Source organism: Saccoglossus kowalevskii, chromosome 7 (assembly GCF_978046115.1).
Source record: "Saccoglossus kowalevskii chromosome 7, keSacKowa6.1, whole genome shotgun sequence".
Taxonomy (NCBI): Eukaryota; Metazoa; Hemichordata; class Enteropneusta; family Harrimaniidae; genus Saccoglossus; species Saccoglossus kowalevskii.
This window is the reverse complement of record NC_140647.1, coordinates 31537860-31561167: the sequence shown is the minus strand read 5'-3', so window position 1 is coordinate 31561167 and position 23308 is coordinate 31537860. Positions and strand designations below refer to the sequence as shown.

The 23308-nt window shown below is 36.6% G+C and overlaps 1 protein-coding gene across 1 annotated transcript; it reads right to left on the bottom strand.

Moving 5' to 3' along the window:
* Positions 1 to 6134: 6134 nt before the first annotated feature.
* On the bottom strand, positions 6135 to 12797 carry LOC146740936 (uncharacterized). The gene is made up of 3 exons (XM_085501742.1): positions 12697 to 12797; positions 8908 to 9050; positions 6135 to 7356 (listed from the first exon to the last, which is right to left on the bottom strand). The coding sequence occupies exons 1-3, from the start codon at positions 12740 to 12742 to the stop codon at positions 7015 to 7017; spliced, it is 531 nt and encodes a 176-aa protein (XP_085357868.1). The 5' UTR covers positions 12743 to 12797; the 3' UTR covers positions 6135 to 7014.
* Positions 12798 to 23308: the final 10511 nt, after the last annotated feature.

Below are 23308 nucleotides of genomic sequence, written 5' to 3'. Positions count from 1 at the left end.
TGTTACTTGAGCTATATGACAACGTGATTTATGACTCCGATCATAGAGTGACCATCACCATAATACTGTAGCGAAAACTTATCATAAATGAAATTAATTCTGTGAGTGTAACTTAAGATTAGATTAGATTAGATTAGTTTAGATTATTGCCGCAGTCAAACTCTCATGTCTACATTGCACTAGATTAGCGTGTGTGAAATCAGGCAATCAGTATCATTACATTTTTTCGAATATTAATTTATGCGTGTTCTGTTTTTGTCGGCAACAATAACAATAACAGTATTACGACTTCACAACTGCGGCCAGCTGACAATGCTGAGAGTTGAAACAAGCGGCTTTCACGTGATCAAATATGCATGTGAATATTTAAAGAGGTAATAGCCGTAACTATCATTTTTCTCCATTTGTTTTTTATTTTTAATAAAATATTTCCTGTGCTATTTCCTGTGTCTCCAGATGGCGCCATCTATTGATTTGTTTTGTAATCGTACTTGGTGAGGGCCCTGGATGAAATGTCAAATGACATGTCACTGTTTATTTTATGTATTATTACCACGTGACCGATTTCAACGAATTACGTAGCATTATCCCCTGTGAGGCAAAAATAAATGTTACGTCAATGTTTTGGCGAGAAAAATATGTAACAGCGACAAAACATAAATCAATGACAAAGTTGAAATTAGAGGGCTTATTATTGTTGTAGTTTGTTACAGAGTACTATCAAGAGAACGGAAAATAATGTTATTGCATGCGATTTATAACCACAAATAAAATTAAAATGGAATTTATTTCAGTCACACTGTGTTCGTAGTTATGTTGTTTATATTGATTCTTCTTCAATTACTATTTAGAGCTTCACATTTCCGTTCAGGATATTAAATCAGGAAATTGATATCTCAATTGTAATAACTGTGTAGAGTCCATGAAATTGATTTTTTTAAACAGTGCTTTGTGTATTTTATACCTTCTTGGAACTTTCAACTCATATTTCATGACGTTACATTCAAATTCATTCAGTTCCAAGAAGAAAGTCAGAGCTGTTAAATAGCGCGAACATGTTTCAGTTGAAATTATTTTGTGATTGCTGTTAAATTTAACGTGTGTCACCGACTTCTTCGATGACAATGTTATTTATGTTTTAATAAAAACTAGTCATTTGCAAATATGGATATTTATAGGAACTACTGGCTTAAGCAGTACAAAGCTTTTATCCGTAAAGTACCCATATCTATTAGGAATGTGACAATGTACTGAGTACATAGCAAAAATAAATTCAGAAAAAAAAAATCGCCACAGAGAGCGAAATTATGGCAAGATAAGAAGGTCAGAAGTTTAAACATCGTAGAATGGCAAATCAGTATTCCAAATCACTTGCAGCTGGTAAATTATAATAACTTCGTTACATGTCCATTCATGTTTGTTTACAAATGTTAAAATGGCAGGGTAAAACGCAGCCTTTTGTATTAAAACGTTCAGCTAAGTTTTGAAGGTGCCAATTCGACTGCTACACTAATAGAGTTGGCTGCTATTTAAGCAACTTTGATATACAGAAATAAAATAATTAAAATACACAGGTTAATTACCAGAGAAAATAATCATGTTTTCAAAGATCGCGGAACAAAAATGCACCGAGAGTCGCGAGACCGAGAGGTCATTCCAATGTTATTTTACGATGTGCACATAAGCCAATCTTTCGCAGACATGATATTATATCGCACGATTCGCATCTACAGTTAAAAACATGTTTTCTAATTCACCAATCCATCCATCCGAAACGATCAAACAGTCTTCGTTGCAATAATAAATATACACTGTGGCTTTAATATAATTGTACACAAAAATAGCCGACATGCTACATTTATGAATATAATCGCTAAAATTCAACGTAAACAGACCCATTTTCGTAAACGTTCTGTGTTATTTCAGTCGTCCATTCGTTTTCGAACGAAAGCACTTTCTGTTATGTCGAACCACGTGTTTTCCCGGATGCGTTCGTCTCTCTGTTTTCCGAAAATATTATCAATGCAGTACCAATCATTATTTGCTTTATACATATACGTCACATGCACATGACCTGACGACCTATTCGTGTTGTTGGTTGCTGAGGTCAATACATATCCCGGTACATGACCTTATTCTTGCTCAAAATAATATTATAGAATTGAAACAGCTCGGTAATATACTTGAGTGCTCGCACATATCATTAAATTTAATCATCCACGCTCCGACCACCTAATCTCTAATATTTGTTCCTGGTCGAAACGCCTACACTATACTAAGCCTTAGGGGAGGACAAAACATGCACATATTTATCAGTTTATCTGCGCAGGCGTGGAATGCCCTAAAGCGTACAAAATTCGCAGTCCCACCCCCCCGATTAATGGCACATCACGCATGCGCAGGTTGACATGACTTGAAGGCTGATATCACGATGATTAGAAAAGGTAACATTTCGTCATAAATTCGTGTAAATTGGGGAAGATATGTGTTTTATATATAATCGATTGAAATTTTCTGCTGCTAGTACCAGTTTCACGGATCAGTTTTAGATTGCGAAAATATGACCTGAATCTAACGTATACGGTATAATTGTTGTCGAGACTTACAGCGGTCATGCGTGACGGTTACGTTGCTTATATGCAAAATTGTAACGTGACATTTACTTCATGAATAATACAGCTCAAATTATAGTTCCAGTGCAGTGTTGGCGAACATGACGAGCGTCACTTTCGCTCACGGAAAAAGACGACATGGATATATCAGTTATTTAATGATAAGTAATGAAATGGTGTACCGGAATATAACCACATACGTTTTTATGTTTATACATAGGAAAAGGAGATTTTTATTGACTCCGGCGCCCTCTACTGAAATCGCTGTCAAACTCAGAAATCATGAACGTTCAATCTTGTTTTGCAGTTAGGTGTTTTTGGAGAATATACAGTAAATACGAACATCGGTGATTTTTATATGTTTGGGGTCAATGAGGGTTGAGTTAGATACAGATTAAAGGGCAATGGTCGTCACGCAGCACGTGTTCGAATTTCATATAAACAAATAATTTATAATTATAATTTATTTTTTAAACGTTGCTGTGAGTCCCATATCGAACAGAACGCGGCACGTCGACCACCGCCCTTTAACCTATAGTGGAAAATCATTCACGTGTCGATTATCCTACCGTTGGACTCATAGCGAGGTAGTGCACATCGCGTGTAGAATTATACGTTATTTTCACGACGTTCAAACACGTGCTGTTTAAGGACCTCTGCCCTTTGGGACAATGAAATATTAAATCCAAACATAAGTGCCTGCAAAAATACAATCCCTTTTGAACGTAGGGTCAGGGGTCTCCAATTATATTTTAAATGCGGGTATTATTTGATATATTTATGAAACATATCTATTCTCAGTTATGAATCATACATGTTCTTATTACACTTCGGTCGATGATCTAACTCTGATGACAGAATCAATGGCAGAATCAAATATGGCTTTGTCAAATGGAGACGCAATATCGGAAGAAAAGTTGAGTTCCGAAAACGACGATGAAGGATCCTTCGTTGTTGGGGAGCTCGAAGACTATCGATGGGTCTTCCCGACTATGAATATTGGGGATGAAACTGTAAGTGGCAAACAACCGCCAGAATACTGTCCTCCTGCTCGTTCAGAAGAAGTCTGGGCGTTCATATCTGGTGCAGCCCTTGCCACGATTTCTGGAATAGTGCTGTCAATATCTAATTTGTGCGCTGCTCTTTGCATGGAGAATGGACTAAGCGCTTCACAGACCCTCTTTGTGAAGCTTGTAGGCGTTCTCATCATATCCAGCTTTCACTTACTGTGTTACCGGGTCAACATCCTTGGCGTCAACAAACGCGATGTACTGCTGAATCTGTTGAAGGCCGTAACTGAAAATTTTGGCAGACTTTCATACTTTCTCGCAGCGTTACTTGTTGGATTCACGAACTGTTCAGCAATAACATTTTCTCTCTTTCCGCTTCTTACCACTTGTATCTCTGTACTGTGCCTAAAGGACCGATGTACGGTGTGTGATATCGTGGGCATCGGGTTGAACATCGTCGGCGTCGTGCTTACCTGCTCCAGGGACTTCTTATACGGCGATACAGAAAATTATCTACATCCAAATGGCGTGCAGATATTAGGGTATGTTCTTGCTGCATTGAGTGGTGCGATCTTTCTCCCGACAGGCGCGGCATCCACACGTATCATGTCGAAGGATCTACACGTGGGGTTTATAATGTTTATAAACGCCTTAGTGGGGATAATTTTGGCAATACCGGCAGTCTATCTTAGCAATTTCTCATCTGTTGCCGAAACTTTATTGGAGTCACCGGCAGTGTTTGGATATATTTTCGCCATGGTGTTATTTTATCTAATTTATATATGGTCATTCAATCGAGCACTTCAATTGGAAACAGCAGGAAGAGTTGTACTATTAACCAATATTGTCATTGTGGGCAATTACTTCTATCGAGTTGTGGTCCTAGGCTATCAGGGAACAAATGCATGGGAAATAATCGGCACAATTATAATCGTGATAAGTTCGTTGGTGGTTAGTGGAGTAGCGTGGAAGGAGACGGATAACTATTTTTGTCCACACGATCTTATGACAGGTTGTTCCTGTAAATTTTCTATCTGTAAGAAAAAATAGTGTCCAGTGACGTCCGCTTAGACAGCGCTTTCCTGCTGTCTCCTTATGTCACATGATGATTATAATAATTCGAGGTGTTGTATTGTATACGCAACTCAATTTTAATACAACCAAGGACAAAATAACGCGGCGTATGGACACGAGCGTGATACGCAACTTGATAAATGCTTTCTTTGTGTTTTGTTGTTTAGCGCCATGTTCTAATTGTATGCACTTCATATGAATTACTTTATATGACGTCAACCTTAGACAAACATTATGAATGCCGTGTCCTTTTCATAGTCCAAGAACATAGCAAATAATCACGCTGTTGCACCTAAACTGTATTTTGTTTGCTGCAATTTTATTGTCAATCAAGAATTCGTAAATTCTATTTCCCCTTCAAGTGACCTGTAATGAATAGTGTAGAATTACTAGTACTTGACTTCGTCGTAAGTACTACGTGTGGGATGTACTAGTATATTGACGAAGAGTACATTCAAATGAATGACGTCACTTCAGGTATCACCATTATGTATGTTTGCAATTTTACCTCTTGCTGTTAATTGTCTTGTATTTATGTAAATCGAAACCATGGCGCCAGTATTTATGTATTTAATCTTCACAACGTTTGACATTATTATATTGTTTGTATCTGACTATCAGATCTGGATATTATACCGTAACACGAGATGTACGTAGACTGTAGCATTCAGCAGATTTCCGTAAATATCTCCCCGCTCATTTTGGATGTGAATGCCATTATACTATAGTATGTCCGTTTCGATCCATACGATGCCCCTACCGCTATGAAAACAAGTCAAGTGAATGTCATTACTGCATTAACGCGTTTACATTTCAATTTCTCGATGGTTTAGGTATCATTTATTTATTTATCATTTTCGTCATAGACAAGAATGTAAACAAAATCGACAGTAATGTCGATGTTCACCACGCTGAATCTACCTACTCTAGTATATGTAGCTATTTAAAGTCAGCCATTACAAAAACCAATTCATTTGCGCTAAAATTCTATTCACAGAGCTTGCTTATTCTGGTATTCTTTTCTAGATAACTGTAATTGTTCCAAAATATCATGAGCTTCGAGATTTTGCCACACTGATTTGTTTCAAAAGGCCCCGATGTATGTTGCGTGATACAAAATGACATATTCTAAAATTAACTATATATAAGGTGATATATTGGCGGCGGTCATACGTGGGACATGATGTCACTAACCAACTTGGTTTCCGTCTTCTCGCTTCGGTATTCTAAGAGTAATTACTGATCTGTCGTCCTCAGTTTGCTTTCATCTCCACTGTCACAATCAGTATGGTCGATATACAATTCGTTTACAAAGCACTCAATATGTTAGTGATCCAATTAGTATAATTTAACAAGAAATCGGCGTATCTCGGTCGCTTCCGTGCAATACGATGTTGCATGGCAACACTGCCGTTGCAATATTGAATACAAATTGGAATATTAGTACTAAGGACGCAACTTTTATTCAATACATTTTCTAAACCCCTGGTTGAAAACAACTACATAATAAATGCCAGGCTTATACAAGAACACTACTCGAGTGGAAATGAATATATCACGTATCATTATTCCACACGTTTTTTTTTTTAGTTATGCTTGTATTTGCAACATTCGTGGGATTTATTCCTTAGTCCGTTTGTAAAATGTAATTGCGCCACGTTGTTGTGAGAAAGTATAAGATATGACCTATGATATCAAGTAAGTGACATGCAGCTGCATTGTATTGGTAAGTGTTTGCATTGTAGTGCCATGTGAAATAACATTCAGTTCGAAACGTGCGTATTAAAACACAAGTAATTCGCAATGTACAGTGATGTTTTGTCATACAAACACATCAAGTAAGTTTACATGTCAGCTATCCGTAATATATCCGACCCGCTGAAAGTGCGCAAAACAAAAAAGAACAAATATCAATCACTCATGAAAGTTATACATATATACATAATGTAAAATATAAGTAGATACAAATGAATTGAGCAATATTTTAGTTGTTAGAAATCACAGATATCTTATTGTATATAAAGGAATAATCAGCACAAGCTACTATAGTCGTTAGTGATATATCTGTATATACCATGAAAGTATATTATAAAGTGGTATATCTTATGATACACTTTATGTGACGTTAAATATACTACAATACACGTTTCGAAAAAAAGCACAGTCTTCTTTTGAAGTTTATTTAAATTTTACATATAGTATTAAATGCAGAAATCCTTTGTAAAACACACACACCAGAACAATTGTGTGTGTGCGGGTGGCGTTGAGCATATTTAAAGAATTGTGTAGTGCAACCATTTATATATAGCTAATAGTATTTACTTAAGGTCACTATACAAAATAAAAAATGGTATCATGTATAAAGATAATAGAACTCTATTACTGAATCCGTCCGAACTTGACGCGGCTATGTTTGAAGAACCGTTGATACTTTCTGTGCTTGTAGTAGATAGTTCTGATATGCTATTCTGTGATGTGGGTGAAACAGATAGTAGTCTCAGCAGGTTTGCCACGGCGGCGTTGTTACAGTTGTCCTTCTGACAGCAAGTGATACACGTACCGTATTCATTATTTAAACATGACGTGTCGTCACGCTCACAGGTGTCATCACATGTTCGTACAACAGAAGCAATCTGATTCACAACGAGAGATACGGAAATCTGAAAATTGTGATCAAGAAACAGTTACCATGGTATTTAATGGCCCATATATGTAAATGCCATTTGAGACCTGGTCGAGAGCAAAGCGAGGCACGCGACTTATTTTTGCCCCAAATTAATGTTTTTTTTGCCGTCATAGAGTCCACAGTTCAAAGTTATGTAACTATACTATTTGGAACACTAGACGCAACAATGTACGGTACAAGTCCCATGCCTTTCTCGCTCTCAGCGAGATCTCGATGATAATTATTGTGCAACAGATATTTGTGTCTCATTGATTCAATACACACATTTGTATATATACCAACACTATTATTACAAGTTATTATGCACACAATAACAATTATTAACGACGACGACAGCAATTATTAACGACGACGACAACAACGACAGACATTTCCCCTTAATATACATTTCCTTTCCATCTGTGATGGTACGGGCAAGGTAAAAATGGATATTACATGGTATACTGCCAGCTATGTGGGTAATACACGAGTATATCACATGGATGACGTCACTGAAACCATTGCGCAACGATACTGCGCATAACAAATTGTCGTTCGCTGCACTGGTGCTGCCCCGGTCGCTGTTGCTGCTTTCAAGGTTTTGAAAGAACTCTAGCCATCCGAAATAGACAGCGAACGTACCAGAATGGATATTAAGTAAGATACTCTGTTTTGATGTTTAGGATATTTTTTAAATGTAGAATAATTACCACCATCCCTTGTCCAGGCAACAGATCGTGATATTGCCCTCACAAGCATGTGTTATTATTTGAATATAAACAGATTACAGGATATCACGTGTTTTGAAAACAAATTTCACATGAATATGAATAAACTCGGTGCTATTGGTTGATTTGTGGGAAAGGGGCCACGCGCGTAGAACTTGTGACTAGATCTATGCGGCTGCACAGTGTACGTGAATCCTTTTACTACCATGTATATAGCAAGGAAATAACAGTTATTTTTAATCCAATCAGTCGGGCAGCGTCTCACAACAATCACAGCTTCATTTCGAGATAGTTCGATCTTACGACCTCTTATCATCACATCATTCGATTATAATTTTTAAATGGAATCGCTAGCGATGTTGTTGAACAAAACACGTTTTACCGATTTTTTTATGAATTCTTGAAATATGGCAGGAGAATTTGGCGAACTGGGATAATGGGCGATGTCAGCGCAGTCCAACAAGTTTTTCTAGCTGACGAAAAATGCAATTTCTAAGAATTTAAATTTCGTCACGATCGAAATAAATGAATCGAGTATGCGTCTACTCGCTACATTTACGCTATCTACATCATATTACACGATACTTTGTTCATTGCCGATCGTCGAGGACCCCACCCCCTTTTTGAGTGATTATTATACAATCTATAATTTATAACGTATTTAATTCATTTTTATGACAGTGATGTCAGTCTGAATACATTCACTAATTTGTTTATGTTTAGAGCGTGCTAGTCGCTGCAATTTAAATAAATATATATGTTTATGTAACAACACAAAATATACCTCATTGAAGACTTAAAAGAATTCGTTGACTTACTGTACAATATCGGTTTTTTACTGCCTCACAAGTTCGTGAATTGCCCATGGTAGCTTCAGATTCGCAATCAGGATTGTCGGCGCCCATAAATGACTCGCACACATGACATTGGAGACATAAAATATGTTGTAGACTGTAAAATACTGAAAAAATAAAGAAAATGCCATATGTCTCGCGTTACGTGATTGTCATTTGCTGCGTGCATAAAACACGTGATAAGTTATCGGGTATTTGCGAATTGTAATTTTTCAGTTGTCATGGTTTCCCAGTAAGAAAAAACTCTCGCTCAGATCATATCTTTTCGGTTGTAAATAAAACAGTTAAAAACCAGTAAGGGTACTCAAATACAGTAACTATGTTGTATTTATGTTATGTGTATTGAAATGGAAGTCCACCGCGATCTGACTGGCGGTGCATGCACATCGTGACTGCCGAGTAAGCTTGCAAACAAATTCATCGTATTTGTTCACCTCACTATATTTAGCATTTAGCAGATGTGACACTTTTCATGGTCTTACTAAAGATCGTGTGTTGCTATGGTTACATGAATGGTCGAAACATGAATGGTCAATAGTTGATTTAATCGTTCATTGAACTTCACAAAACAATATCGTATATGGTAATGGCCGTGGTTTGTAGACGGTACAAATTCACCCCCATCTCATGCCGGTATGTGCCCAGTCCCATAACGAATAGATCGCAGGGATTTCAAAGGGACAGCGGAAATATTGGTTTGTTACGTGACTGAAATACAAACGTAATCGGTACCACCATACCTTATCAAAACCATCAGTAGAACGCATCATATACCGATTATTACGGGGGATCTTAAGCTTTATGAACGACCTTGAATTAAGTGAATGCCACACTGTGAACGACACCTGAATCGATTAAACTGTGAACATATACACAATATGACACATTATATCACCGAGTCTGATGTGTATAAATCAATCTGCTTCTGTCGATTCCGATCGTCATCAATACATACGCTATGTATGATCGGCGATATTGTCTACGTTGTCGGCTCTCATTACACAAGGAATAATACCAAAAAAAAACATCCAGTTAAATAATTCTAAAATTAATATTAAAAGTTTCTCAACTATTTATGCATTTACTAGCAGTCCTTGTGCTTAGAGTGTACATGCGCGTTGGAATCGTGACTATTCTCATTTTAGACGTAACAACATTTCCATTTATTGCCCTACTTTTACGGAAGTATTAACATCGATATCCCAACTCATAACAATCGTGTTTAATTTCCGTGGTGAGTGGAATACGTAATTGGCTCGGGTGGATTATATGAGGACACGGTATATTGCATTCACTTGAAATATATGATTCCCCACAAGATATTAATTCTGTTCTAACAGTTACGTATTTGAATGCCACTATTTATGCGTGCTGATTCAGGTCATGGTGTTTGGTTGATTTGGTTTGACTGTGTATGTGACATGAACTGTAATTTAAGCTCGCCGATAGTACAGCTCGAATTTCACATCATCACGTGGCCATGCCCTAAGAGATTGATTCCCACGCCACTGTCTCGAGACAGTGACTCTACTTCATTCAACATGTTAGATCACGCAGCAAATCAAATCAAAATAGTTAAAGAATTGCCTCGGGATTTCGCTCTAATTAGCAGTCCACTATTGTACACACAGCCTATCTATTGCTTTATTTCAATGAAATTGACGTTGCATAAGCTGCAGTCTACAACACGCTCGTGGATTATTGGGTGATTTAAATCCGACGACGATGAAGAGCACGGCAAACATGAATTCAAGGAGAGCTTCCACAGAATGCAGTACCTGTATATATATATATACATGCATCCTCTGAAACACCGATAATGACAATAACTTCAGGCAGAATACACGTACATCGGATAAGACGAGGTAAATCGTTCATCATTATTACCTAGGCAGGCAGGAATATATACTATTTTGGATATGAGACACATGTACTGATGTCATAGAGCGCATGGAAGAGAGAAACAATAAAACTACCGGATACAAATCAATATTCATTCATTCATTCATTCCTTCATTCCTTCATTAATTCATTCATTCATTCATTCCATTCATTCATTCATTCATTCCTTCATTCATTCATTCATCTTTAAAATACAACCCGATAGAGTTACATTTAAATCAGTACTCAGACAGAAATAGTATAACGGCCGGCGTAGTATGCATGCATAGGCACAGGATTAAAACGAGGAGATTTATAATATGACACATGACGTCATCACAGTGAATAATGAGAAATGTTGGCATTTAATATATGAATTAACGTCCGAGGCAATTCACAAGTATAACTCGTTATCGTGAATATGTATATTTAATATTAACGCTAGGGTAAATAAATTGCCATGGTAACTGACGAGTAAAATGATGTCTTTGAATTCTGCATAAATATGAGTGTTCCGTTCTTGCTCAATTGTGTTGTTGCACTAATTAGAACTTATATCAATTTGTTTTTTATATAACTACACGTTTTCAAAAGTCAAATATAGTAAATGTCAAATGTCAATATTTTGTTTCATAATTGGTGTTATTACAGAGCGTAATAATAGAAGCTGTTCTAAAGAATAAACACAGTGTGCCACGTTAATCTTTTGATTTGATTTGACAATAAATGACAATATCTGATGTCAATCATAAATAGTTTACTATAAGTGATCGAACGCATCTCCTACACACAGCAGTTTTCAAATCAATATGTTTATTACACGTCAATTTGAATATAAACATATGAGAACACAAAGTCACATCTGTAATATTTTAGAATTATAACCGATTAACGGATATTACGAATATAAATTGTTGATACTTTCAAATAGTAGAAAAAATCTGTCTCGCGAAATTGGTATTAAAGTTAGTGAGCGAGGAGACAAAAATTTAAAATGATATATAGCGAGGTGAACACTGATTGGTGTAGTTTTGTGAGCATACTAGTTTTCGTGTGCGTATTATCAAGAAGCGCGTAGTTTTTAATTAACATGGCTTCTACAAATACAGATGAGTGAATATGGCAGTGACAATAATTGCTTCGATATTGTGCCATCAATAGTTCGACCCCTTTGCGCACACGATCCAATAAAACATTATCATAATTTAAGTGGAAAATATTATTCATTTTAAGATTATATGCATATTTTAATGTTTAGCATTTTCACCACCAGCAATTTCTCACCAACATTTTCTGCACTTTTTTCTTATAATTTCTCTAATTCTAATTGGAGCCAATCGACAAATTTGTGTCAGACTACAACGAGACTAATTTGTGATGAAAAAGAGAACTGGTAGTGAAACAGATGTTTTCTACTGCGTTTCTCAGAAAAAAAGTGAGGTTACCATTTCTATTGATTATTATATGTTGACTACCGAAGACTCATTTTAAGCACATATGAGTACTATAATAAGATGTGTGGCCATGATTACGTCATAGTATAATAACATTTCAGAATTGGTGAAAACAAATAAATTAATAAAACTACGTCTGATAATATCTGCAACCCATGAATCCGACTAACCGTTCTTGTCTAAATTTAAAATCAGTATGAACTCTTTTTTTATGAGAAACCACTGTGCGTCGTTGAGAACAGCTATAATGAGAGGTTTCCTATTCGCCTTGCAGACGGAGCAAAGTTATAAATCAAACTAAATCAGCAGGCCGTGGACAATTAAGTAGAAACGAAAAGCACGTCTCCAGGGAACAGTCTGACAACCGAGTATATAGCGATATAATTCCAGATCTGACAAGCTTGGAAAAGATACGTACCTACGAAGAGTTGCAACCAGCGAGATAAGCGAGAGCATTGCTCCATTATTAAAGGACAAGACCGTCTCGCCACGTTTAGCTGATCGTACACCGTAATATGGAAATGATGGGCTTGTGAGACTCTGAGTGCGCAGTGTAATTAACCTTACAGTGGCTAATTTGACGCCCGATTAGAGCCTTACTCAACACAGCCAATCAGAGAATCGTTGAAAACATCCTTCTCCGTCGGCAGTAGAGAGAGTAAATGTGGGAAACTGCTAAATGTCAAAAACTATTCATGCGCACACGTAACTTAACCGAACATCAAACACGATCGATGGGGGCATTGTCTGTCTTAATGGTTGGTTGAGTCATGTGATACATGTATTACATATTTTCCATAATATATGATATCATTAGATGACATGATGTGGTCGAATTTCATGTTTTGTGTTCAAGCGTTCATTACGTTCATTGATCACCCCGCAGCATCACGAAATATACCTGTTAGTAACACATTGCGGATTAGTCTAATATCTTCATATTTGATCGTGCATACAACTTATATCATTCGACACTACGTATTGCCCCGCATACATCCAATTTTGTGCAATGTATCATATTCGTATTACACTGTATTGTTCACTGAATGTATCATATGAATATAACACACACAGATACTCCTCACCGCTAAATTACACTAATTAGTACCCAATATTACACTATATCATAGAATACACGTATCGACTTGTATTGTCGGCAACATTGTGTTTGAAACCTATGACATGTTAAGTAATAAATGTGTACTGTAATGAAATCAACAACTACTGTATTCGCAATATATCTCCCTTGCCGAACTTTACCGAGCAGTTCCGTAGCTTCGCTTGTGATTGAGTTTTCAACAAAGGTGTCATCTAGACACCGAATCGCACGCAGGATTTTTCCTTTGATAATCGAATATGAAATATATTACAAAATAAATATTCGATGTAAAGCATTTCCTATTAGGATTAGTTTGAGATGCACATCAGACTCGTGAGTTGTTCCATTAATGGATATTCAGAAATTGTAGGACGACATTTTTACTCATGTTACTACAGCGTCCCAGAGAATGTCGAAAATCTAACATTACGTACTTCCTAGGTCAGTTGTGTTTAGTATGCTCCTAAAACAGAATTCGAGCAGCAATTCCTTGATTGGATTTACTTAAGTGGGGAGAGGAAATCGTTTAGTCGATAAACGATGTAATGCGCCAGGTTTCGATCAGTATAACTCGCAAACGACTAAATTTTCAGATTTATTTTGTAGACAATTTACTCAAAATTGAAAAAGCTTTCAGTAAATTTGCCGACAATACAACTATACACAATAGGTTTCGATTATATATGACAGATTTTCAAATGAAAGTTGCATGTGTGTTTTTCAATTCGTAATTCAATTTAACTTGTTTATATTTAAAACCTATGAAACAGTTACATCAGACATATTGGATCTTCAATTGAAGACTATCAGGTACTGGAAACCTTTTCTTCAATGTTTTTGTCAAAGTCCCGTTTCACAGACTGTATTGACTGCACAACTATCAGACTAATTACACGGTGTTCATATCACATTTATTATACTATTTATTTCAGTGTACCCGTATTAAACTGCATTGCTATTTGCGTCACATATCCATACGACTGCAAATTACAGTGTGCCCAGTATTACGTTGCACCACTAAATGTGTAAGCTATACGGGTATTACCGCCGCGACATTTCGCCCATAAACGCTTCAGCACGCTAAATGCCGTTCACTACGAATCACACGATCTTCATCATCATATTCGCAAATATATAATATATAGACTGTCATAGATATTATAACACCGTGTCAAAGGTTACGGTTGTTTATGTCGATAATTAGCCATATAAAAGCAATCAATTAAATAATTACACACCGAATACACGGTAGGGTAAATACTATGTTTATGAACATGTACAACGTGCGTGACTCGGACCGACGCTCGCGTACTGCACTTGATTGCGATCGCATCCGAGCCGTATGACATCGCTTGTCGTCAAGCTGTTCAATTCATATGTCAACAAGGCTTGTAATTTAAAATGCACCCATGACAGATTTATAGTTTAAGGGTTGCTAGTGCGTTTGACATCGTTCTCACCTGATAATGTCTATTGCTTGGGTTGCGCAATTTACTTCTTGGACAATATGATTGGATACATTGCCTTTCACGACGCGTAAGAAAAATAGATTGGCACAATAATATAGTCTGATGAATTTGAGAATGATATATAACATGCATATTCAGGGCTAATTGAAAAAAATACGACAGCGGAGTGGTTATATACACTATAATTGCTCAATAAAATAAATGCACTTTCCATTATGAGATGTACATGTTGTGCCTTTATGGAAAAACTAATTTAATTTCCACTAGCCTACGGAAACCAATTTAGGTTAACTCTAAAAATTAGAACGCTCTCAGCAGTATGCACTTTTGGATCAGCTTGGTTAGTGGCGGTTAATCATAATAGTAGGTTGTTAGATGTTGTATTGTAAGTTATAGAATAAAACCCAATGGCAGAATAGAACATACAGTCAATATTGAATTGTATATGTATGTTCTAAGTGCAAATTTGACATTATATGTTGATGTCGTCAGTACAAATAAAATATACGATTGTCATTGTTGTTTACCCATGCTGAGTTGCTTTGATGCAAATTCTGAAATATTGCTATTTCAACTGTTCAACCGATGATAGAATCAAAAATTCATTTGCGATCAAAAACATTTGTCATACACTGAGTAATACAACGTAAAGAACGCATACACATACGTATTTTTTATCAAATCCACAATTTTTAATAAAGTAAACTGTCTTTAATCACTGTAGTGAGGTCCATTGTCAAGCCCATTTATCCAATACATAATTAATTATTTGTCTTGTCACGATGTGCACTAGTTACTGTATGTTTACACTTATTTTACGTGTTGCTCAGCAATGGAATAACGAATACATTCTTTTGAGTTTGACATATGACGTATTAGTGATTAACAACATCTAATGATTAATTGTCTCTCCTATAAGGATAACGGTGATTGATAATACAACGTGATTGCTGCAGTTGCGCTTGCCAATGTCACATCATCGAAACGAACACGAAACCACTGGAACACCGAAACAATACGATACGATTTCATCCGAAATAAGCCGAGGATGATCTCAACTAGCTCAAACTTATCTTTACAGTCACTGTGAATGGAAATGTAGGCTAAACCAATTCCGATAAAGCTGCAAATTCTAAGTGATATCAGTGGTGAACACTTACCTATTACATTAATATTATTATGTGTCACCCCTGTTCCTAGTAACACATAACTTTGATGTTTAACAGATGTAATTTAATCTGTGCACAAGTAGACTGACTCAATTAAGACTACAAATGGATTGAAATGGCTAAAATAAGACTTTACGAAAACTGGGTTGATATTTCAAGCAAAGGAAATTTTTCCGTTTTTTTTCTTTATTTATCACATGGTTTTCTTAGTTGCCATAGTTTGGGTCACAGAAGGAAATGCATTGACATGTGATATCCACAGTTCGACTATGACCCTTTACGAAACTGCGAGAGTTTAACGTGATTCCTACGTGCATTGTAGTTGTAATACTATTTTCTTGCCATCAAACACACAATTAGTTTGCGTCGTTTAATAACAGACTTGCCACTCTTTAGGGTGATGCCGTAGTTCAGATGATATGTGACTGGAAACGGAAATATACGAAAAGTGCTACTGAAATAATACTTTGAAATAATTTCGTTGTACAATCTGACGTGCAGTGACAATACAAGCACGTGACCACTTAATTATGACAGTTTATGTTTTAAAGAGAATTTCATTGAAATACACTACAATGCAATATGAAAACCGGGGAACCTAGGCACGATCGTGCATGTTAAGCATGTTATACTAATGTGGAATCCTCAAGTTGTCTCTAAATTATACGGGTCTGAAATTATTTCGCAAACTGGACTGCAGATTACGCAGCGGGTTAGACATGGTTGAAACTGTTATTGGCTTTTCAAAATAATCGCGTGGGTCCACCAGTAGTTTTGAAAGTCGAAATGCATAGACGATGTAAGGACAAAGAAAAGAAACACTGTTCAAAAGGGAAGGTTTGTGCTCGGGTTAACATTTCAGGATAATTTATGTACCGTCATACACTTTCAAAACAGCTTTTCGCTGGCAATCATCAAGAAAGAAAGAAACAAGGCTTAGCTTACTTATTCTAGCAATCTTAACACATTTATTTGTTAGATCTATAAGAAGAAATTCGACAGTATGACTGATCTTGTAGACATATCTACTTAGCGAGGTTTTATCTTACTTCACATCATCACGTTCAGTTCCTTTTGGGCTAGAAGGCATACTATCATGTCAAATGTGTTGAGAGGACTAACAGTTATATGTTATTTAATCTTTATATAAATTCGGAAAAAAAAGCGGAAGAAGATAGAACAGCAATTAAAGCCACAAGCGGCATCAGCGGATCCGATGAAAAGTGAGGCATTGTATGACCAGACACAGTCTGTGGACGGATTACATTTAAGTTTAAGAAATTAAATTTCCCCTTTTCCAATGTAAGCCAGTATACACACATCCAGGTGACAGATGCAAGTTATTGATTTTCTCATAAGGAGTTCTGGCCAAAAATATTCAACTCGTTTGGCAGATAGCTGTCACAATGTGGAAATACGAGGTTCTAGCCAAAGGAACACACACTTGAAATAATCGCACATGACCTCCTTCTTACCAGCCAGCCAGCCAGACACCAGGATGTCAGCAGTATGTATGTACGTGATTTACAGTTTAATCCTTCATGTTTCACAAATGGAGATAAGCTTGGAGCCAATTTGCCAGAAATCAAATATGGCGACCAAACAATTTAACAGAAAAATATATGTTTCCTGGTAAAAAGGTTTGACCTTCATTCATGCTACAAAATATCACGCCGATTGGTAAGAGAACTCATGAGAAACAAAAAAGGCAAGCTTTTACAAGATATTCAAATGACCACCATTGCATATAACTAGTCAATAAATAAAAATGTTGTTACTTGCAAAATGAAAGGATGAATAGTTAAATCGTGCTTGAAAAACAAATAGTAGTCAAACCACATGTCTGATCAAAATTCTTCTATTTCTCCTGTAAAATGCTTTGGCTGTACATGCTTCATGAAAAATATCAAATTAATTAAAGCATTCATAAAATATTCATGTAAATCTATTAAACCACTAATAAAAACAAATGGCCAACATGTTTTGCAACACATCCAAACCACATGATTGATCGAAATGCTTAAATATTTCTTGTAAGGAGCTTAGGCTCTGCATGTTATATAAATAAATGATCAAGGTGACCGAGAAAACCACTCATGAGAACAAATGCCCAACAAATGTTAAGATTTTCAAGCATTGGATTAAACTCAGTAGACTAATTGGCAAAGATATATGTCAGCATCCTTTATTTTACGTTTTTGTCATATTACCTCAAACCCTGCCATGCAAAGTGTACATGGAATCATGGGAAGAAACGGTGTGCACTGTGATAACTGTCATAAAGGTGATTGTCAGATCACACTTGTTTTCCACTCTGGAAGGACAGTGGGTCCTACCAGGTGTGCTTATAATTTACATAACAAAGGATGTTTATGATCTACTGAGTTGCCTACGTGACACAGCTGCTAGCAAGATTAATTCTGATTGGCTCATGTGGAAACCCAGGTGGTGTCACTGCCTATAAATTGGACAGACTCAGGACAGTTTGGGTCGATCATTTCAACTTGGTATCCGTCACTCCAACTTGCTTTCAAGTGTGTTCTGCTACGATATTGTTTGACAAGTGTTACAGGCTACAACCATCATTCTGTGAGACTTGTATGAACTGCTCTGCGATCTCCTGCTTTCGGTGATGCCCTCCAGAATACCAGCGTTCCTCTGCAAGCAAGACTCCTGTATTTCTTCGTTGTTGTGCAGTTGCAGAAGCCATTGACTGTCGTCCATAAATACATCCTGGAACTGTGAGTTATCACCAATGCACACTTCCCTAAGCAAACCCCTATTTTAGTGACTTTATTCATTGTATTTTTCTGTGCTTTATTTCTTGTAATTGTTTTGAGAGGTATTAAAGCCAGGAGCTTTAACTCGATATTGTGGTGTATGTGTATTTCATTTCCAGTACTATTGTCTTGTCTACCCCATTCTAGCAGTGAAAAAACCCTCTGTTCAGTGTGTGTTCTGTGGGTGGCCCTCTCAATTGCGATAAGCAGGCCTTACACTGTGACAATATACCCTAGTCTAAAATTTAACACCCCCAGGTGTCACTGAAATCGGTTGTATAAGGTGAGTACAGGATCCTCTATCTATCTACCTGCTTTGTTTATTTGAATTACTGAGAAATCTATGCTATATTGTTACGATGGGAGGCGGGCAAGAGAAGGGTAAATATGACTTCTCTATGTAAAATTGAGTACAAAAGAGACTATTGTGGTGGGCGATCTGCCAGAGATTAAGACCTCCAGTGACTGTCAATAAAATCACCAAACTGGGACATAGACGATCGGCTAAAGAATTAACTCTCTGAGTATAACATGACAAGTACACTTCCTTGAATTCGACTGAAATAGTTGGAAATGGAATGAATGGGGTTGAAACGTAAATGTATAAACTAATTAGTACTATAACACATATTTCTAACATATTAACTGAGAGTAACTGGTAAGCTGGGAAAATATTTTTTACAACAGTAAACATTTGCTAGGGTAATATCTCCAGATAAAAGAGCCTACTGGAAAAACGCAAACTGTGAACTGAGACTGTCAAATGAGAATTTTTGAACTGAAACCTTAGTTTTCTATATAGAAAACATGTCTAAACAGCGGCTCTGTATTGCCCTATTAAGTGTAGCTTTTAAGTCAGAAACTGCAGCAGCGCTGGCTAAGTTTGAATAGTTCACACCCATGACATCCATCATGTAGGGCACTGTCTTCAGCCTATACATGTATTATCGCCTAATTTCCTGATTTGGGTATCCAACAATTTATGTAACACCATGCTGCTTCCTAAAGTCAAGCAATCTGCCTTGCTGATCAACATTGCAAATATGGGTTCAACAGTAGTTTAAGGTTACCTTTAACTTATAACCAAATGTCTGGTAGAGATGTTTCCACCTGTATGCAGTACAATGGCGCAATAGCTTTGATCCGGTCCTATGGAAGAAGCTGATCAGTGCTGATGTGGAATTAATTTGCCATCACTCATTCTGTATCTCTAATGCCTTGATTATCATAGGTGACCAGGTGAAAGAAATGAAATACTGTAAAGAATCGCAGTCCTCTGTCCAATAAATTACTGGTGGGGCGGCAGCTTTCGGAAGTGGAATTAACGTGTTACCAGGCCCATGTCTAGAGTGCGGGACGATTGTTTCAACCACCTCAGCAGTCTCCTATATTTTTTTTATCCATAAACATTAAAATTTAAAAGAACTGTCCCTGAATCATCCTCATAGCCATTAGATGCTGCTACGTTAGTCCTTCTTGGACAACTCATACTCTGTTCGTCCCTTGCATATCGTTTAGTTTTACCACCATCATAATAATTTGCTCCAATCAGACACTAAAACAATAAGAGTTTATTAGTAATCACATATGGCAATAATTGGTCAAAAATTATAGTTAGCTCAAAATTATACAACAACCACCAAGATGGCGGCCTCGGCGCTGTGGTGATCCAAACACTTTTACACAAAATGAGAAATATGAAAAAATACCTACTCTCCAAAGATAAGTGTGAGGGTTTCTTGTCATCGTCTGCATTCAACATCTTGACTTCTCAAATATAAATTTTTTTGTCTGGATAAGTTTGTACATACTTTCTCGACTAGAGTTGTCTCACTGAAAAAATACAACGAGAGATAAGACCATTGGACCCCTTAGGTGGCCGATTGTTTAGCATCTTTGGGTGCAAAATTCCGAGCTGGGGCCTAAGTCGGACAGTTTATCCACAGTTTTGAATTGGATTAGGTTCACCCGAATAACAACTACATTGTATTGTCCTGAATACTAAATACTCCTACGTATATACACCAGTCCTATTTAAAATATTCAGTATCACGATTGGATATGACGTCATCCAAATTCATCACATGAACAATTTAATAAATCAGGATTAACTCAATTTATTCAGCGAATTGTATAATTCTCTGATAGCAGTAATTAATTTCCTTGACAACAGAGGTAACTGTCCTCAATATTGTCAATAATTATACCACCGAGCGCAAAGCACTACACAAATTATTCTGGGCTTCAATCATTCAATAAACAACAGTATAATGAAAAACGGAAATAACTCTTTTACGCTGCAAGCGCTGTGCAATATGGCTGGTACGATCAATCCAAGAATCGGTTTCTAATCGTTCTGAACATTTAACAACTAAAATAGTGGAACATCTCAAAATCACCGCACTCAGCAAAAGATTCACATGCTTCGGACACAGCATCATCTCGAAACTAAATTGTTGTAGATCGCATCAGACTAAACAATTTGATAAATTCTTTTGAAACTACGACAGTTGAACTATCAAGAATAGTTAACACGTCTAAACAAAAAATGAAATCTGACGACCATACAACGTTGAAATGTCACTACAATGATGATAAATTTCTAAATTCTTGTAGTTATGTGACCCAGGTTCTTTGAACCTCAAATATATCCCCCCGTTGTTAACACTAATTGAGTTTGTTTATATCCAGAAACCTTGTGTATTCATTAACAGGGCATTTGCCTAACTATTTCGGATTAGCGCCCTCACAGGTCAATTGCACTGTCTTGGTTGTGTGATCTTTCACCTCTCTATGATCTGTTGTTACTTAGGTAAGATTTTTGTATTAACTCAAAATATCCATCGTAATCCTATCATTTAATATTGCCATCCTTATTTAATTAATATCTTGTTTGAAACATGAGCACCTTGGCATTATGCCTGTATAGTTTTGTTAGGATTGATTGTTTCTTAATATTATTTACTCAAGAATTTAAATTTGATATGAGTTATAGGTAAACGCACATAGAGTCATTTTTGCTAACTTTTGTTAGAAATTTTCATGTATGACAAAGTTATGCATCCCTATTGAAAGTTGTGTCTTTCACCTCTCTATGATCTGTTGTTACTTAGGCTAAATGAAAATAAAGATCCGAGATTATTATCAGCAACCACAATTACTCGAACTCTTGTGTGTGTGTTTTTCCGTAAATTGCGTAAACACTGCACTCAAAATACGCAAATCACTGTTGCGGATCCCACCGCCAGTGAGACCTGTGACAGCTATATATCTGATATTAAGCTAAATTAAAAACTAAAGTCTCATTGTATATTCGGAAAGTTGAGCGTTGCAAAAAAGGTTTCTGGTCTAATTGTTACTTCTAAAAATAAGGCGGTGGGGCAATTTGTTTTGCTGAAACATTTAACAGGCACACATATTTAATGTTTCATTAATTCGGTCGTGACTGGAAATATCAGAAAATACCAGTTTAGAAATATCAAAGATATTATCACAATTACAATGGGTACATTGAGCATGACAGGCCACTGTCACGGCAATGTAATTAAATAATCACGTCGACCGTCGCATAATAACTGACGACTGATTATTAATAAAACTACCTGACATCATTTAAATTCAAAAATACATTTGATTTCAGTATTGAATAGTATACCCACATTTTTAAGGTTACCATAGGGTCTCCAATATTCCCAAAACAAACTAAACCTTGTTACTCTGTGCCAAACATAATACAAATATGCCGTTTTGTAATGACATAATTGCTGTATTCAGTGGAACGCTATTATAATGATTAAATACCAGTTCACATTTGAACACATTAATAATTTGTTCAATCCAGCATCATTATTCGAAAAAAACATCACTACAGGCGAGACTATTCGATACGCCAGAACATGTTAACAATCTTAAAATAAATGCATCCATTTTGTCCCTAGGCTCATCAAACAAAGGTAGCTTTGGACCCTTAGAACTAATAATGGACTGAGCCACCTGTTCTAAGCCTCCATTTTGACCATTAGCTTCCGCACTTCCGCAAGTTCATGCAGTCTTATTTTCCCTTTCTCTTCACGGTCTCGTTCTCTCTCTATTGCCTCACGTTCTCTCTCTCTTTCCTCGCGTCAAATTTTCAACCTTTCAGCCTCACGCTCATTTTTCAACCTTTCAGCCTCACCCTCATTTTTCAACCTTTCAGCCTCAAGTTTTCTGCTCTCTCATCCCTCTCCTCACGCTCTGTCCGTTCAAATTGAGTTAGCTCTTCCCCCTTATACCCTAATCTGCCACCTAACTCTTCAAGTTCAAGAACAATATCCATGTTTGAAAAGGTGTAAATCAAGTTCCAGTAGTATTAAATGAAGCAATGTAATGTCTACCTAGCAGTACAAGCTGGTCTGACAACAACGTGTTCTCTAGACCTGAGCAGTTACGAAACAGTCAATTTAGTCAAGGGATTACTGACGATATAATCCAAATCAGACTAACAATCCGAATCCGAATCACAATCCCACTTCTG

Bases quoted from the DNA above. Each gene is read 5' to 3' on its own strand.
- LOC146740936 (XM_085501742.1), bottom strand. From the start codon at position 12,742: ATGGAGCAATGCTCTCGCTTATCTCGCTGGTTGCAACTCTTCGTAG. The intron at 9,051-12,696 runs GTACGTATCTTT...TTATTTTTTCAG, and splicing joins CTGGTTGCAACTCTTCGTAG to TATTTTACAGTCTACAACAT. The intron at 7,357-8,907 runs GTAAGTCAACGA...CACAATTTTCAG, and splicing joins TAAAAAACCGATATTGTACA to ATTTCCGTATCTCTCGTTGT.